General features: G+C 34.7%; 1 protein-coding gene across 5 annotated transcripts in view; it reads right to left on the bottom strand.

The window, feature by feature from the left end:
• FSTL5 (follistatin like 5) overlaps positions 1-18,270 on the bottom strand; it is an 832,703-nt gene that overhangs the window by 225,855 nt on the left and 588,578 nt on the right. For all 5 annotated transcript variants that reach the window (XM_021666691.2, XM_064383772.1, XM_064383775.1 and 2 more), the window contains exon 8: positions 4,149-4,269. In XM_021666691.2, coding sequence (XP_021522366.2) covers positions 4,149-4,269 — 121 coding nt within the window. The remainder of the gene's footprint in view (positions 1-4,148; positions 4,270-18,270) is intronic.

Here is an 18,270-nt window from a genome sequence, read left to right as displayed (position 1 = left end):
ACAAGTTTTTGCTCAATGATAGTTGAATTTGATAAATCAGTGTTATTTTATACTTTATTTCTCCTGTGGTTAAGGCTCGAACTGGCAAATTAGATTTAGAACGTTTGGGCTGCTTAAAACCCTAGCAAACCTTAGTGGTCCACACATTCCTTTATATAGACTTGACCTAACTAGAAACATTTTTTAATAAACAGAAATTGCCAGCTGCTTTGAGTGAGGGTATTGCATATCTTCCTCTCTAGCACCTCATCCTAGTAATATTTGACCAACTTGACAATGCCAGTCAATTTTCATGTCACATTTATCATGTCCTCGCTTGTGTCCTTATCTCACAGTTAGTGTCTGGTCTACCCTAATCACTCCCTTGTAAACTTATTTAACTTCTTCACTCCTAACTATCTCCCACTTACTCACCTGACAAAACACTGGCTAAATCGAAATCTTTTTTTCCTCTCATGGCCACTTTATAGTCAGTCACAACAGAGGGAAAACATACGTCATGAATACTCCAAGCTCTTCCCTACATACCAACTACATATTGCTATTTCAATCCCCCTCCTGCATTGCAAGATAATTATTTCACATCTCTTCCCCTCCTCAAACCACTAAAGCTATTAGAAACTCTTCACTTTCAACCGTTGATATTATTCATTTCCCTGAAGAAAATTTAGGTAGTGCAAAAAGGACATCCTCATCTTCCTACACGGTGAATCGTTTCCCAGTTTGTCTTTCTCCCTGTTTCAACAGATGAACTATTCATCTTCCAAACGCCAATCCCTTCTTCTGTGAATTAGATCACATCAATTTTAAATTTAATTGATTTGTTACTATAATTATCCTTTTGGCCTTATAAATTATATGTTTTTCATCTTTACTGGATTATTCCTATCAGCATAAAAGATGATCATATCTATAACTTTTATAAATTTTGCTCCCTTAAATGCAGGCGCTTTGCAGCTGCTGCAAAGTTCTCTCTTTACTTTCAGAAAATGTTCTCCTTTAAAAGAGTTAATTATAGAAGTGTTCATTTTTCCACTTTCCATTCTCTCTTGAATTGACTATAATCATAGTTTTATTGCCAATACTTGGCAAAAGCTGGTCTTGGAAAGGTTAATAATTGCACACAAGTACTGAAAGCTAGTGCTTAAATTATACTCCTCATCTTGTTTGCCTTCTCAGCAATGATAATGTCATTGTTTTTCTCCACAAAACCCATTCCTTCCTGAAAACCTTTATACCAAGAAAGTCAGAGCAGTTTAAATGTTGTGGGATATAATGGAAAAAAACTGCTTTTGCGACCTGTGAGATATTGGTCCAGGGACCCTTGTACCTAGAAAAGAAAAAGAGTTTAGCACAAGCAATCACTACTAATATTGAATTCCTCTTGATTAATTCATAAAGCTAAGGCTGATCGGAGGCACTGTGTTTCTGAGACCTCATTATTTCTTTATTCCCGTATTCTATCTTCAGAAAAACCTGAGATCAGAGAGTAAGCAGTTCATTCACAGGAGGAGATGAAATAGGGAAGCCGCCTTTCACCAGTGCTGCTCAGTGCAATCTTGCAACATGAAAGTCCGCAGTTTGACTCAAAGTCTCCTTCCTGGGTTTCCCAGCTGGAGCATGGCAAATGAGTAAGTTATGTAAGAAACCTACATCAGACATGAATGAGGAGCAGCAGCTCCTGAAGAGCAGCCATTTAGAATAGTTGTCACACTTTACCATATATCACAATTTCCTGGGAAGCTTTGCAAAATGCAGATTTCAAATCAGACTTCCTGAGAGTGCTGGTGAAGGCCAGGTTCTGTGCTTGTGATTTTTTTTTTTTTTTTTTTTTTGTCATTCTGATACAGGTAGGGAACATGTAACATACACTCTAAAAACTACTAAGAACTCTTACACGGAAGAACTAGGACTGGGAGTGGGGATAAGAAATAAAAGGCAGAATTAATTGTCAGCCAAAAATGAAATTGGAGACTCTCTATCCCTAATGCTCAAAAAGAAAAGAAAAGAAAAGAAACAGGGCATTAATCTTGTTGAATGTGCAGTCAGTAAGCATTCACCACAAAATAGAAGGTGAAGGCCAGACGTTCAAGAACGTCTCAGCACAGAGGAGCAGTCTCAGCACAGATTTGTCCTACCATCTCAAGATCATGTATCAGCAGGTACAATTGCTATATATATGAATGTCCAACTCCAAACATCTGAGACCACTGGGAACAGCATGAATCTACTTCGAATCTTGCCTGCTTTCTTCCCTGATTTCATTGAAAACTGGGTTCAAGGCCGGGTGCGATGGCTCACGCCTGTAATCCCAGCACTTTGGGAGGCCAAGGAGGGCAGATCACGAGGTCAAGAGATCGAGACCATCCTGGCCAACATGGTGAAACCCCGTCTCCACTAAAAATACAAAAATTAGCAGGGCATGGTGGCACATGCCTGTGGTCCCAGCTACTCGGGAGGCTGAGGCAGGAGAATTGCTTGAACCCGGGTGGCGGAGGTTGCAGTGAGCCGAGATCACGTCACTGCACACCAGCCTTGCACCTGGCAACAGAGCAAGACTCTGTCTCAAATACACACACACACAACACACACACACACACACACACACACACACACAAAAAAAAAAAAACTGGGTTCGAAGACTTGATCATGTCTAGATGCCAACTGGATTTTCACCAGAAACCAATAACTAGATCTGCTTCCCTTGAATGTCAACAACAGTCAAATCAGATTACCCAATATTTTCAAACTTTTGGGCATGTTTTATTAATTGATTTCCAGGACACATACGTCTCATCACAGAGTCCTCATTCTCAGTCTTTTCTGCTTGTTAACCTCAGATCCAAGGCTCATTCCTCTCTAAGTCATTCCTCTGACTTCATATCCATATATGCTCATTTCTAAAGAGACCTCATTAGGCTCAGATTTATGAATTTAAATGCAATTTATATGCATTGTTATTATCTGAACATAGGACTTTGAGCTTTCATGTTCCTTACTTGAATATTTGTCATTTCCATCGATAATTATATTTAAGTTAACATGCCAAAATTGAATTGTACCTAATCTCAAAGTGTGTTCCTTCTTCAAAGCAGTAAATGCCCCACCCCTATAGCTAACTGCTTCCTTCAAATTCCTTAGATTCATATTTTCACAGTCTCCCACACTCACATGCTACTCCTCAGTGATACTGACAGAATTACTTTCAAAATATATTCCAAATGTGACCACTTCTTTATAACTCCACCATTAAGACTACATTTTGAGCTACCACTATCTCTTACTTGGACACTAAAATAGTTTTTAAATTATTCATTTATTTTAAAACAAATCAGAATGTGCTACTCCATATACTAAACACTTTGATAGCTTCCCCTTACACTTAGAATGGAAATCCAAATATTTACCTAGGTCCACAGGGCTCCATGGGATCTGCCCCTAGGCTACCTCTCCAAGCTTATTATCTGCCAATTTCCTCTTAATTCATGCCCATCACACTAGCTATCTTGCTGTTCCTACAGAAAGCCAAGTAAGTTTCTGCCTCCGTTTTATAAATTGTAGACTAACATATGTTACAATAAATTATGGAAATGAAATATTTACTAATAAATCATATATGAGATCCTGTATTAATTCAAGTAAATAACTAAAATTTGAATTAAATCAGGAATAAAGAAAAGTTCTGATTGTAGGAGTGATAAGCTCACTTGAGCTTATCATAGATAGTCATTAAATTAACCAAGAATATAAAATTTGCTATGCATGAATAATAGTATTCTATATCATTAATACAAACAATTAAATAGATGATCTGTTTAAATTTTGTTTTTATAATACGTGCTTTCATAATTGGAATATTAACAATATTCCAAACTAAAAATAATGTAAATTTCTTGTATTTTAATTTTCTAATTACAATGAGTTACTCTAATATTTTATGATAATGAAAATAAAGTACCAATTTATAGTGTTTATTCACTTGGAAACTTTGTAACTTTGCACATTTTTTTTTTACTTAAAAAACTTTTACATCTTCAGTTAAGTCTCAAAACTTGAAATATTATTAGTACCTTATAAAAACTTAAAATATTGAAGCCTTCCCTTGTGGTGTTCTTTGAATAGAGAGGGTAGCAAAAATCACTTCTTACCATTCACTTGGAAGATATGAGTCTGACGAACTTGTTCATAGCCATCTGCATAGCAGGTGTAATTGCCCATGTGAGTTGTGGTAACCTTAGTAATATACAAGGACCCATCATCTCCAAAGTCCTATTAAAAAAAAAGTAAAATAAAATAAAACTTTGCATTTAAAGTTAGTTGTAACAATTTCACTTTTTAAAATGTGTATTCAGGTGCAAAACTAATAGACTCAAATATGTTTTAAAATTATCAAAATGAGCATTGTTGGGTGTGTAAATATAAAGGATCTGTAATTATAATTTTCTAACAATCTGTTTTGCTTAAAAAGCATAATATCACTCATAAATATAGCTTTTAAATATTTATTTGAAATCCATTTTCAATATATAACGTAACTTAATTTCCACATATGTGTTCTAATTCAGTTCCCATTTTTAAGATTAGTACAGGCTGAGCACAGTGACTCACACTTGCAATCCCAGCACCTTCAAAAGCAGAGGCAGGTGGATCACTTGAGATCAGCAGTTTCAAGACCAGCCTGGCCAACATGGTGAAGATATATCTCTACCAAAAATATGAAAATTAGCTGGGTGTGGTGGCAGGACCTGTAGCCCCAGCTACTTGGGAGGCTGAGGTAGGAGAATTGCTTGAACCTGTGACGCAGAGGTTGCAGTGAGCTGAGAATGTGCCACTGCACTCCAGCCTGGGCGACAGAGTGAGACTGTCTCAAAATAAATAAATAAATAAATAAACAAACAAATAAGTAAATAAATATTTTAAAATAAAAAAAGATTGGTGCAGCTATAATGTGTTTTCTTATTTATAGCTAAAACAAACACCTGCTAACTGCATTCTTCACACAGGTAGTTACCCATACTCTTTTATTATTTAATTATATATTTACCAATAAAAATAATTATTAAAGCAGTGTGATCTCAGTGACAACATTTAGAGCTATATCATAGAATAGCGTTTATTTTGCAAGCCCAGATATCATCAACAAATTCAAATAAAATAACCATAGCACTTTGAAATAGTGAAGACAAATGCGTTTTGGAAAAAAAGAGAGGAAAAAAACCTTCACTCTCAAAATCAAATCTATGGAGCACCTCCAGAACAGCAAAGATGAGAAAATCTTCTCTTCTATTAAGGTAATGACTATTCTGGCAAAAATTGCCAAAATCAATTTTTTTTTTCAGAATTCTGTTAATAGAGAAATGCTCACAATAGCCCACAGAGTATTTATTCAAAAAGTAGTTGTGTCTTATTATGAATAGCAAAATGTATGAAGCATTTTAACTTTACTTCCTCAATACCTCTCCACAGCTGCATGTTGGCCTTCAATTAGCAGCCTTGAAACTATGCCAGCTATGAAACTCATCATCCTAGAAGACACTGGAAGGAAAAGACCAGGTCTTAAGCTGTCCAAGGCCTCATCCTCAGAGAATTGTCCTTGTTGGATAGATCCAGCAGGTCTTCGAAAACTTACATTTTCATGACTTTTTGTTAGAGCAAGACTTAAAGCTCACTCTGTGTAAAGAGCCGTCTCCCTAAACTGAGTCTTGGGTTCAATAAATTCTCCTGCCTCAGCCAACCCAAATTGCACACGTCTCACGCCTGGCTAATTTTTGTATTTTTAGTAGAGACAGGTTTTTCACGACATTGGACAGGCTGGCTTCAAGTGACCTGCTTGCCTCAGCCACCCAAAGTGCTGTGATTACAGCCATCAGCTACTGTGCCTGTCCCCTAAAGTCTCTGTTGAAAGAAAACAACAGCAGTTGTTTAACATTACAACTTCCCAACTTCCTGCAACAGAGATACTAGTTGTAGATAACAATAGTCTGACTAAAAAGCATTACAAAATAAACCTGAGGAATGGGATCTCTGTAGAAAAATTTGAAGAGTTCCACATATTCCTAGGAGTCTAGAGGGCCACATAAACATGCAGGACTGTGTGCATGCTCCAAAGAAATGTGTGCATCCCTACTGTCTTATCTCATATGGTTCTACACAAGCAGAAATTGAAGGCTAAGGCAGAGTTGGGAATTATATATGAACACTCATAGTGTGATGCAAAACAGAGATAGAGAACCTCAATAAAGCCTAGGAGATTTACTGATGTAAAGCATTTAATTAAATTCCTGTTCAATCATTAGATCACCACTAAGATAGCTGAGCGAAGATTTTAGTGGCCACACAGAACATACCAAAGAAAAATAGGTAAATTCAACTTCATCAAAATTAAAATATTTTGCTCCTCAAAAGACATTATCAAGAAAGAAGAGATGTCCTATAGAATAGAGAAAATATTTGAAGAAAATTTATCTGATCGGGATCTTCTATTCTGAATATACAAAGAGTTACTACAATTCAACAATCAAAAAGCAAATAGTAAGGCCGGGCATGGTAGTCACACCTGTAATCCCAGCACTTTCAGAAGCTGAGGCGGGTGAATCACATGAGGTCAGGAGTATGAGACCAAACTGACCAACATGGGGAAACTCTATCTCTACAAAGAATACAAAAATTAACTGGGTATGGTGGTGCATGCCTGTAATCCCAGCTACTGGGGAGGCTGAGGCATGAGAATTGATTGAACCTGAGAGGTGGAGGCTGCAGTGCGCCACTGCACTCCAGGCTGGGTGACAGAGTGAGACTCCATCTCAAAAAACAAACAAAACAAAAACAAATAGTCTAATTCAGATAATGGCTAGAGGATTCAAATGGACACTTCTCAAAAGATTTAGAAATGAACAATAAGCACATAAAAGCATGTTCAGCATTACTAGTTACTAAGGATATGCAAATAAAGACCTCAGTGAGATACTACTTGATATGCTCTACATTGGCTTAAATAAAAAAGAGACAATTGCAAGTGTTGGAGAAAATGTGGAAAATTTGGAAACTTCATATTAAATGGTGCCTCTGCTTTGGATAACAGTTTGGCCACTCCTGAAAAAATTAAACAAAGTTACCTAAGACTAGCAATTCATTTCTGTGTACATACCCAAAGGAACTGAATACATGTCTAATACTAACTGTATGCAAATGTGCATGAAAGGCAAAAAGGAAAAACAACCTAAATGTCTATCAACGGATGAATGGATAAATAAAATAGGGTCTATCTATACAATGAAATATTATTTGGCAATATAAAGGAATAAAGTACTGATAAACACTGCAACATGAATAAACCTTTTTTTCAGTCTTAGGACCTTTGCACAAATCTTGAAAATAATATGCTAAGCGAAAGAAGCCAGATAAAAAGGCCACAAATTGTATGAATCTAATTATATGATATGTCCAGAATGACCACATCCATAGACATAGTAGATAGATTTGTGGTAACCAGGGACTGAGGGAATGGGGGAGTGGGAAATAACTGCTAATAAGTCTGAAGTCCTTTTTGGAGGAATGAAAATATTCTAAACTTTGATAGCCATGATGGCTGCACAATTTTGGAATATACTACAAAGCACTGAACTGCACATTTTAAATAGATTAATTTTATGGTTTGTGGAGTATAAGACAGTAAAGCTGTTGTTAAAATAAAATCTATGTGGAATACTTAAATACAAAAAAATAAGTACATCGTAATAAAACTATATATATTCTTAGTTAATGAAACATTCACTAAGTATGAAAAAAATTAGAAATCAAAAAAGAAAGAATAATTGACATGTTTATATAAAGAAGAAACAATTTTGGATTTCAAAACACTGCAAGCTGTACAGAAAGCTAATTAACCATAGATTATCTATGCAAAATATTATAGACAAAACTCAATGCATTTAATCTTTATTTTTATAGCAGTCATTTGTATGCCAGACACTACTGTAAATACTTCACAAAAATGGACACATTTCATCCCTATAGTAAACCTGTAAAACAAGATCTATTAAAATTCTACCTTTCATAGCCAGGGATGCTATGATGTCAAGTAAGCTCCTAGTTCCACTTGGCCTCTAATTAGTGGAGTTAGGATTGGAAGCCAGGTAGGCTTACTCTAGAGTTTGTGTTTCATGCTCCCACACCACACTGCCTTCCTTGTCAATCATAAGCTGAAATAGGGAGAAAGTCAGGAAAAGAGAACAAAGAGGAAATTTGAAACAAAATGCTCAAAACAAAGATGTCAAATGCACTATGAGGTTTGAAGAAAAGAGGCTGGAAATAGTGAGAGTACATGTGCCATACAAGAAAGGCTGAGTAGATCCACTGAAGTTTGAGTCAAAAGACAACATTGCAAAACATGTCAACCTCTGTATTTCTTCCTTTTCTCAGCTATAGAGAATGAGGATATGAGGGTACTGGAACGGAAATTTTGTTTTAAGATGTAATCTACAAATTTTGAATAGAAATAGTCTTGAAGATTTTTTTCTCATATATTTACTCTCAGGATTTACCCTCTAAGAGTTTTTAGTTCATTGCTTCTTTCCAATTTTAATTTTGGGTTTAGAATTTTTGATGTTTATTTCTAAACTTTTAATGTGTTGCTCAGTTTTTAATTTTATATATATTTATCCATAAAAAGCGAGCATTTATCTTCATTTTTGTAAAATGTAACTAATTGTGTTAGTATCTTTTGGTAAAGAAACTGTTTTCTCTATGAATTCTGATTTTTAAAAAAAATTTATTTATTTAAAATATGATAGTATTCACTGACTTACCAATGTTCTCATACTAGTACTCCAAAAGAATATCTTATCTATTTCTGACATTATTTGTGCTAGGTGAATTTCTATTAAAAATAGCTTCCCTCAAACTGATACCCACTATAGATTTATTGAAAATGAGAAAATTATTATGGAGTTATTGAACCTTTCCTTGAAAATGATGAAAATCTTCTGATGGAGAAAAAAAAGAAAGATCAGAGGAGAGAAGAAAAAAATGGGGAAGAGGAAAGAGGAGAAGGAGGATGAGGAAGTCAAGGAAGAAGAGATGAGAAGAAAAGGAGGAAGAAAAGGAGGAGAAGGGAGGGGAAACATGTACTGTATACTCTGGCTATCATACTGTTTAACTGAATATTTCCTTAATAATTCTCAATAAAATATAAATCCTCAACATCATATTATATAAGATCAATCATACCACATTTCTACAACTCCCAGAGGAAACTGTCATGGTGTCACCCTTGCTGATTTAATGAGAGAAAGTCTCATGAACTACACAATAGGAGAGGATTTGGAGCTTGAACCTCAACAAGAAAGCAACTATGTGATACAAACGTGGTAATATAACTCCAGGCTTCACCACAGACTACCATTAAAAACATGGCTCATACAGACAGAACACTGTTAGGGAACTGAAATGCTGAATAAAAAGACAAAAGGCCTTATCCCACGTGAATAGTAAGCAGATATTTGACATTTGTAGAGTAGAATGAGGAAAAGCCAAACTTTTGTAGAAATCAGTTGAGAAAGTTTAGAGTTAAAAAATTTTTAGAAAGATTCTGAGCAAAAAAATTATTATTGATGACTGGAAATATAACACCAAGATATCTAGTCTGCATAACATAGACATAAATGCAGGGAAACCACACGTAAAACTCATTCCAATCAGAAAATATCATGGAGACCAGATCACAACAAAGACTTCTTTCACTGGATAAGAATAATTAAAAACAATAGTGAAAATTCTGAATATATGTAGATGGCACTTCTGATTATGTTTATATTCAAATATGCCAAACTGTATATTAACCTCGTAATGTATATTTTCAGATAATTCTTTTAAAATGTCCTTAAAACCTGAAGTAAACAACTTTTCCACACATTCTACGTAACTACCTACACAGTATAGTCTCCTTTTCTACTATAATCAAGATTCCTTCATCCAATGATGTAAAAATTATCCAAGACTACAACTTTTAAAGTGTTTTATTGAAATATGTGTTATTCCATAACACCAAATCTCTTTTAGTTAGAATGCTCTTCTTTCTAAATTACCATATCTAAATTACCATTACCATTTATAAGCTATATTTGTTGGTTCCTGTTTTTATCTCTTTTCTCTAAAAGGAATTAAAATATTCCAGCCAAAATTTTCTTTAATATACAATTTTATAAACATCTTTTCAGACAGCTGTTTGAATGAGCTAGACTTTAACTAATATCCTCTTACCAGTTTGAATAAAGCATAAAGAATAGATATTTTCAATATATTTAAAATAAAACAGTGTATTTCACTATGTTTAAAATAAATAATATTTATTGATTATGTAAATATGTCGAGTGCTATGCTAAGCAATTTAAATGAAACATGAAATTTTATCCTTTAAACAACTTTGCAAAAAGGTCCCATCTTAACCCCATGTTGCCGAGAAGAAAACTAAAATATACTGATGTTGAGTAACTTGGTTGAGGTCACCAAACAAGGTGAGGGGATCTCTGATTAGCATCCCAACGAACTGTGAAATTTAGCTGTTCTTGTTATATAATTCTTAACACATTTGACACATCCTTTTTTTTTTTTTTAGAATCTCCATTAATTTTAGCCAAGCCTCAAAATTAAGCTTCGAGTTTTGTTATATGTATAAACATAAATCAAACCTACTCTTTATCTCCATCCTGATACAGCCTTTCTGATCTTTTATTTTCTCAGCAGTTTTCTAATCTTAAATAGATCAAGTGAAATGTGTGATGTTGGGGCTCAGCCATGGTTGAGAGTTACGGCCTTAGAACAGACACTCTGAATTCAGGGACAAAATCTTGCACTTGCTCTGAACCCCTGTTACACCTTTATAATCTTGCTGCCAATAGACACTCCATAAATATTTCCTCAGTGATTAAATCTTTATGAGCCTCTACACCATTACAGAGTTGCCTTAAGGCATTGATGTCTAGAAAGAGTTTATAGGAAAAAACACAAAATCATTTATTTTGTTGAGTTGATTGCTTATATATTTTTCCAGATAGTGGAAATGGGAACTTTGGAAAAAAGAACATATGTAAAACTGGAAAAATTTTTATGGCCACTACCAATTTGTTATAATCAATTATGTAGAATAACAAAACATTTAATAACCTATAGATGTTGAGAACCGATTAATTAGAATGTACAAGGCAGGAAAAACCAGGTATTGATTATATCAGAACATAACAGCTGAACTTGAGGTCCATTTTTAGCCACATGTTTTTAACCACATTGTTTAGATTGTTCCAATCTAAGTTTCATCTGTTATAAAATGGTAAATTTTCAATGTAAGTCCACCTTATTTTTCATATTATGTTCCTCCTTATAGTTCTAAATTATATGGTACCAATATTATTTACACTTTAAAAAGTTTCTGTATAGTCTATTAAGCACACAGGGCTGAAGCAACTGGATAAGGTTAGCCATACAGAAAATTCTAAACTGGACTTCTACCTCACAGCACATATGAAACTCAAGGGCAAAGGAAACAGTACACATATGTAAAAGACAGAACTTTAAATATTTTAGTATAAAATGTAAGAAAGTATCTTCATAATATTAAGCATTTTGATATTGGATGGCATCTTAAATTGAGAGACAAAATGAAGAAATAATTTAAAAAGTAATTTAAAAATTAAGCCATGTCAAAATGAAGAATCCTTATTTGTAAAAATGCATTACAAAGACAATGAAAATACAAGCTGTAACTGGACAAAGAAACTCATTATCTGTAACTGACAAAGGGGAAAAAAAAGACTAAAAACTCAATTAAAAAAAAAATGAAGATGTAAAAAGACATGTCCTGAAAATGAAATCGCAAATATCACTTATATACATAAAAAAGATATTCAATATCAATACTAAAAAATAGTTACAATTAAATTTACTGCAACAACAAGGACACCTTTTAAACATCTATTTGATTTACAAACCTAAAATGCCAAATCCCAAGTGCTGACTCACATTACAGTCTATGAAAGTCTCATAGACTGGTAATGAAATTGTAACTTGCCAAAACTAATCTGTAAAATACAAGCTGAAATATGAGTGTATTCTACAACTCAAACATATGAATGTACACACAGAAATTTTACTATTATAATGTTTATAGCACCATTTTTAATAGTAAAAATCTGGAAAATAACCCTAAGTACAACAGATTAATCATTCAACACAATCATGGTGAGTAATAAAAATACTAATTCAATAAAACCACTGTTTCAAGTATTTTAAATATATGCAGAGTCAGATTTGCCATGAAGCTAATAACGTCCAAGTTTATTAAAAACGCCACACTTGGACAAAACCTTTCCAAAGATCTGATAGCAACTCTGCAATGGGTATACATGGCCACATATTTCTGTAAAATTTGCAAATATATTTACGATTTGCTGTAATTTATTTTCTCTTTGGAAATAAACATCCATTTACATAGCTAACTGTTATTTATAATTTGTATTCTTTCTTCAAAATGTAGGTGCTTTAAAACTTCAAGATGACCTATATAACCTTGAAACACTCCTATCTATATTATCTATGTATTGACAATACCATATTTTGCACATAAAGAAAAAAATTTCAGAAAGTTTAAGTAATTTCCCTATGAAGGTTATTAAGTTCACAGTACAAAATTCAAAACTAGGTCAACTAGCTCTACATTTCACATTCTGAAATTCTGTACGTACATAGCTACAGATATCAGCATGAACGAATCCCCAAACACAATGTCAATAAATACACACATACACACAAACAGTATGCTTCCTTTTATGCAACATTCAAAAACAGTCAAAAATATACTCTATGTCTTAGGCATGCATATATTTATGGTAAAAATATAAAGAACAGCAAAGAAAGGGTTAACATGTAATTCATGGTAGGAGTCATATGCACAGGAGAAGAAGGAGACTGTAATGAAGAGAAGTGTACAGGGGGCTTCAGATTCATTGGTAATGGCATATTTTGTAAATGGTTGTCAAGTCTGGATGTATCATCTTGTTGTTTTAATTGTAAGTGACCTATATAAACCCTTGGGTTTATGTAATACTCAAATGCAATACAAACTGATTTAGAAAAAAAATCAAACTAAGCTTTAAATAAGTATCTCAAAGTAAATAACTTCCCCTATGTATATGCAGAATATCCCAATTTCTTGTTTCCTAAATCAACTTGTATTGTACCTCTTAAAAATTAATTAGAAAAAAAAATCCCATTTAGGTTTTAAATTATATTATGTCATGTTTGGAAAGCAAATACAAGTTTATTTTGGTTTCATCAAAAATATTTATAACCAAATGGCCCAAAGAACCTAAAATTCTAGTAACTCTTGTATCATTAGTAAACTAATACACATTCCAAAATTCTGGCTTTATCTTTGGACATAAATGGAAAGAGTTGCTATCCAAACAATGAGATGAAGCTAAATAATCTACACAATAGTTTCTTTCTGGAGTCCATCTGAGACATTAAGAAAAATGAGGATGTGAGGCAATAATATCAGTTCTCCAGTATAATGTATTTTTTTACCTGGCAAAGAGAAATTGGATCACTTGGTCATCTATAACCTTTGTTAAAATTAATCAATCAATCAATTAATTGTGCAGTAATAGGTTACTAACAAATAAGTGCAATTTTAAAAATAATCAGATTCTGATGTCGTTATACCTTCAAATCATAAAACTAACCAACTCTTGATATTTGTGCTTCAATAATTTAATTTCTCATTATTTTTTCTATGGCATTTTGCTAATCATCTTTTCAGCATGTTCTTGGGTTGATTTTAATATTCAGTTCTCTTAATAGATATTTTAATGGTCATGGAATAAATTACAAATACATTATTATGCAAAAAACTACTCTTAGCACTGTTACCATGGATCATCGGTTTTGAATCAGAAGAACTCTGGGGTCCTGAATAAAGCAAGCACATCATTTAGGAGCAGATCAGAAGATAAAAATCACACAGTAACTTGGACATGGAAATTTTAAATAAAAATAAATTGTTAACTATAACAGGGAATTGGAGTAATGAAAAATTATCTACTAAAGAGTGAAGGGTACTCTAAAAAATATTTTAAAAACCAGATATATGGCAAACCACTACCCCTTGGAATGACTAGTACTCCCAAGGAACGAATTCTTCTCTATCACTATTAAGATGCAGACTTCTTCTATTTTTTCTTTTTTCCTTTGAGACAAAGTCTTGCTCTGTAGCACAGGCTGGAGTGCAGTGGCGCGATCTTAGTGTAAAGCCGGCTGCCTCACTGAAGAGCCAAACAGACACACTTATCTCTCTTCATGCTGACTCCCCACCCACACTCCTATCAGGCCTCTCTATGCTGACTCCCTACACACACTCCTATCTGGCCTCTCCATGCAGGCTCCACACGCCCACTCCTGCATTCCTCGCTCAACCCTTTCAAAAAATATTAAAAAGCCCGCTGGAAATTTGTCCAACGGCAGTTTAACATTAACCTCCCCAACCAGTCAGCCTACCAATGAAACTGTCTGCTCTTTGTTTCCCTAATAATCAATCAAACTTCCCCACCAATGAACCTGTCTGTTCTTTGTCTCCTTAGCCTCGCCTAACTGCCAATGGCTACTCACCCCATCGGTATCTCAACTCCCCTTAACCAATGAAACTGTCTGCTCTTTGTTTCCCTAATAATCAATCAACTCTCCTTACCAATGAAATTGTCTGCTCTTTGTTTCCCCAATAACCAATCAACTACCTCCACTTTTTATAAAACCTCATGCCCTGAGAAGCCCATTGCGACTTCTCTGGCCCCCTCTTGGACCACAGAACCTCGCCCAAGAGCTGAATAAATTGGATTCTCATTTTTTCTCACTGGCCTCAGTTTCCTCATTTTAACTCGGCAATATACCTTACACTTAGCTCACAGCAACCTCCGCTTCCCCAGTTCAAGCAATTATCTGACTCAGCCTCCCGAGTAGCTGGGATTACAGGCTCCCGCCACCACACGCAGATATTTGTTGTATTTTTAGTAGAGACGAGGTTTCATCATCTTGGCCAGGCTGGTCTTGAACTCCTGATCTCATGATCCACTCGTCTCGGCCTCTAAAGTGCTGGGATTAGAGGCGTGAGCCACCGTGTCTGGCCTGAGAGTGAGCATATCTATGACTCACTGGACAGTAGAGAAACTCACTGGGGTTACAGAACCACCCACAGGGGTACAGGAAGACTTTTGTTTTTTGTGGTTTTTTGTTTGTTTGTTTGTTTGTTTTGTTTTGTTGTTTTGTTTTGTTTTGGTTTAGTTTTGTTTTGTTTTGTTTGACTCCGGCTCTTTCACCAGGCTGGAGTGCAGTGACATGACCTCGGCTCACTGCAACCTCCGCCTCCCGGGTTCAAGCGATTCCCCTGCTGGATTACAGGCACGTGCCACCACGCCTGGCTAATTTTTTGTATTTTAGTAGAGGCGGGGTTTTACCATGGTCAGGCTGGTCTCGATCTCCTGATCTCATGATCCGCCTGCCTGGGCCCCACAAAGTGCTGGGATTACAGGCGTGAGCCACTGCGCCCGGCCTGGGAGGACATTTTTAATGGGAGGTGCCGTGTTGGAAACCCTCCATTGAGAAGTCACTCATGGTGTTACTGGGAAAATCTGCCCATGGGGACTGCTGTGAGCTGCTATTTATCAAGCACTGTTGGATCTAGGGACGCCTAAGTTTCATGTTCTGCAGGAGCCTGAGCATTCAGGAAGTTGCACACAGCGTGGGAGCCTGCCTAAAAGAACACAGCAGAACCAGAACGAGAAACCCCTTTCCTCATCCATAGTTAAGTAGGTGAAATATATACAGAATCTATACTTACATATTGTATAGGAGTTATTTTAGGGTGATTTAGAGCACAGAGTAAATGCATTATAACCAGTAGCTAAATTTTTAATATATGGCAGGGAAAACGTCAAATTAAGAAAACAAATGGTCAACTATGTGGTCTACTGTGGGCCACATGTCTTGCTCTGTACTCATTTTGTATCCTACTCACCCACCAATAAGAAGGGAAAGAAAAGGGATTAGCATATAGAAAATAAATTCAGAAGTGTGCCAGAGCTGGTTACATGAGTGTTTCCAATTTGTGCAATTTCATTTATCCATGTGACTATATTGTTTTTATACTTAAAAACTTGTGAAGTAAAATATCCCATAGCACATAGCCTTCCACAGTATCCATGAACTGAGCCATATTGACACACGTAATTATGTTGTAATTGCCTATTTAATTGCAATGATTTAATTACATATAATTTTATTTCTAGGCTCTAAATATATGTAAATCCTAAATAAATGTTTGTTAAAAAGAAATTGAAGAGTATATCTATTAAAACTTGCAAGCATTCAAGTTAACACTTAGCAAGCATTCAAAATATTTTTCCCCAAAACTTCTTAGCGATTCTCAGTTTTTAGCCTGTAAGTGAACACCATTGCCATAATAAATGCTATGAGGAAACTGCCTCCAAGATTATTAATTATTTTCTGGTAAAAAACAAATAACCTCTATTTCATTACAAAATTCTTGTCCTTGCATGAAAGTTACTCCTTGGAGATCCAATTCTTCCTCAAATTACTGAAAATTGAAATGTCTTCACCCTTCAGTGGAGAATCATTTCCTGTCTTTGAAGATAAGTCTTTTGAACAGTGTTGTGAACAAATGAATTGCCTTTTGTGGTAGATTGATTTCATTGATGGTCTTAATTGCTTTTCTAAACCATGTCCTTTGTTCTGTAACTTTCTGGTTTTCTTTTTTTTTTGACTGTGTGCTGTGCTGTGTTAATTTATCTGGCTGAAGTGCTATTAGCAATGTAATGCAAGCAGAGACTTGGAAAAAGAGAAGTGTGCATTTCTTCTTGTTCTATCACTGCATGACCTGGCCTGCTCTCTCTTGGATCCTTGCCATCAACATGAGAACAGACAAGTTTACTGGAAGATGAGACACCACCTGGAGTACAGGGAAGGTAGCTCAGCTGAGGCCATCCAAGACTAGTTGGCTTATATGTTACCCATCAGTTTAGGTATGAGTACATGAGTAAACCCAATCAAGATCAGTGAAGTTCAACCCAGATCAGCAGAACCTCTAAGCTGACCCCCAAATTTTCCAGAAATAATGATTATCTGTGATTTTAAGTCACTAAATTTTGAAGTAATGTGTCATGTTTGTAATAGGAATACATTTTTTACCTTGAGCTGAGTTTTTTTCTCACTTCATTACTTTTTAAAAATTAGTTTTATATTAAAATTTGTTTTGTTTTCCTAAGAAATAATGTTCAGAGCAATTTACAGGAGTCATTGCATTGGAAAATTGAATGAAGAACAAAAAAAACTGAGATTGTAATATGAGATGGTCAATTTGATTTCTGATTATCTGGAGAATATTTTTCTTCACACTGACAATGGGAGATTGTGAATCTAAATTGCAATACAACCAAAATACAGACTATCATGTACCACAAACTTTTAGGGTTATATGGGAAGAGATAAAAGTTCACATTTAAAACTCTATAAATGTTGAGTTCGCCAAATGTCATAATTAGTTAAAAAATAAGAGTTAAAGAATAATATTAGTTATTCAATTTCCTCATTAGGAGAGTTTGCAAGGGTTAAATGAAATGATTTGAAGATTATTCAGAAATGTTTTACAACAAAAAAGGTGATAATTCAATAATATATACATATTGATAGTTGGTTTCACAAAGAGTGCGCTAACCCACAAGTTGTTATTAGTAATATAATGAATCTTATGACTGTCAGTTAGGTAATAATGATAAATAGCTGCAGAAAACTGTACTGTCCATGTTCTCCATTATTATGAAAATGTAGAGGAAAAAATCTTAAGACTTGAAGATTAGTTCATAAATATGTTATGTATGAGAAATATATTGCTAAATTTTATAATTTTTTTTTCTGTGTGCAGCTAGATGATACTACAGTTGTTGACCCAGCTGCCTTAAATCAGGAGAGAATTGGGGGTTTTGCTGTGTTAATTGCAACACACGACAGCTGACATATATATCATACGATAAAGCAACGGCTTATTTTCATATGTATGCTATGTCTGTTTCTGCAATAAAAATAGCTAAAAGTTTAAAAAATCTAGAGCATTAAAAACTTTCTCTAAGATAATTTGCTTTTTTTCAGGAAATGTTTGTTGGATAACTTTTTTTTTTTTTTAGACAGAGTCTTGCTCTGTCACCAGGCTGG

This window comes from Aotus nancymaae, unplaced genomic scaffold (assembly GCF_030222135.1).
Source record: "Aotus nancymaae isolate 86718 unplaced genomic scaffold, 86718_ANA_hifiasm-v0.15.2.pri h1tg000033l, whole genome shotgun sequence".
NCBI classification, from domain to species: domain Eukaryota; kingdom Metazoa; phylum Chordata; class Mammalia; order Primates; family Aotidae; genus Aotus; species Aotus nancymaae.
The sequence above is the reverse complement of the archived record's forward strand: the minus strand, read 5'-3'. Positions and strand labels throughout refer to the sequence as shown.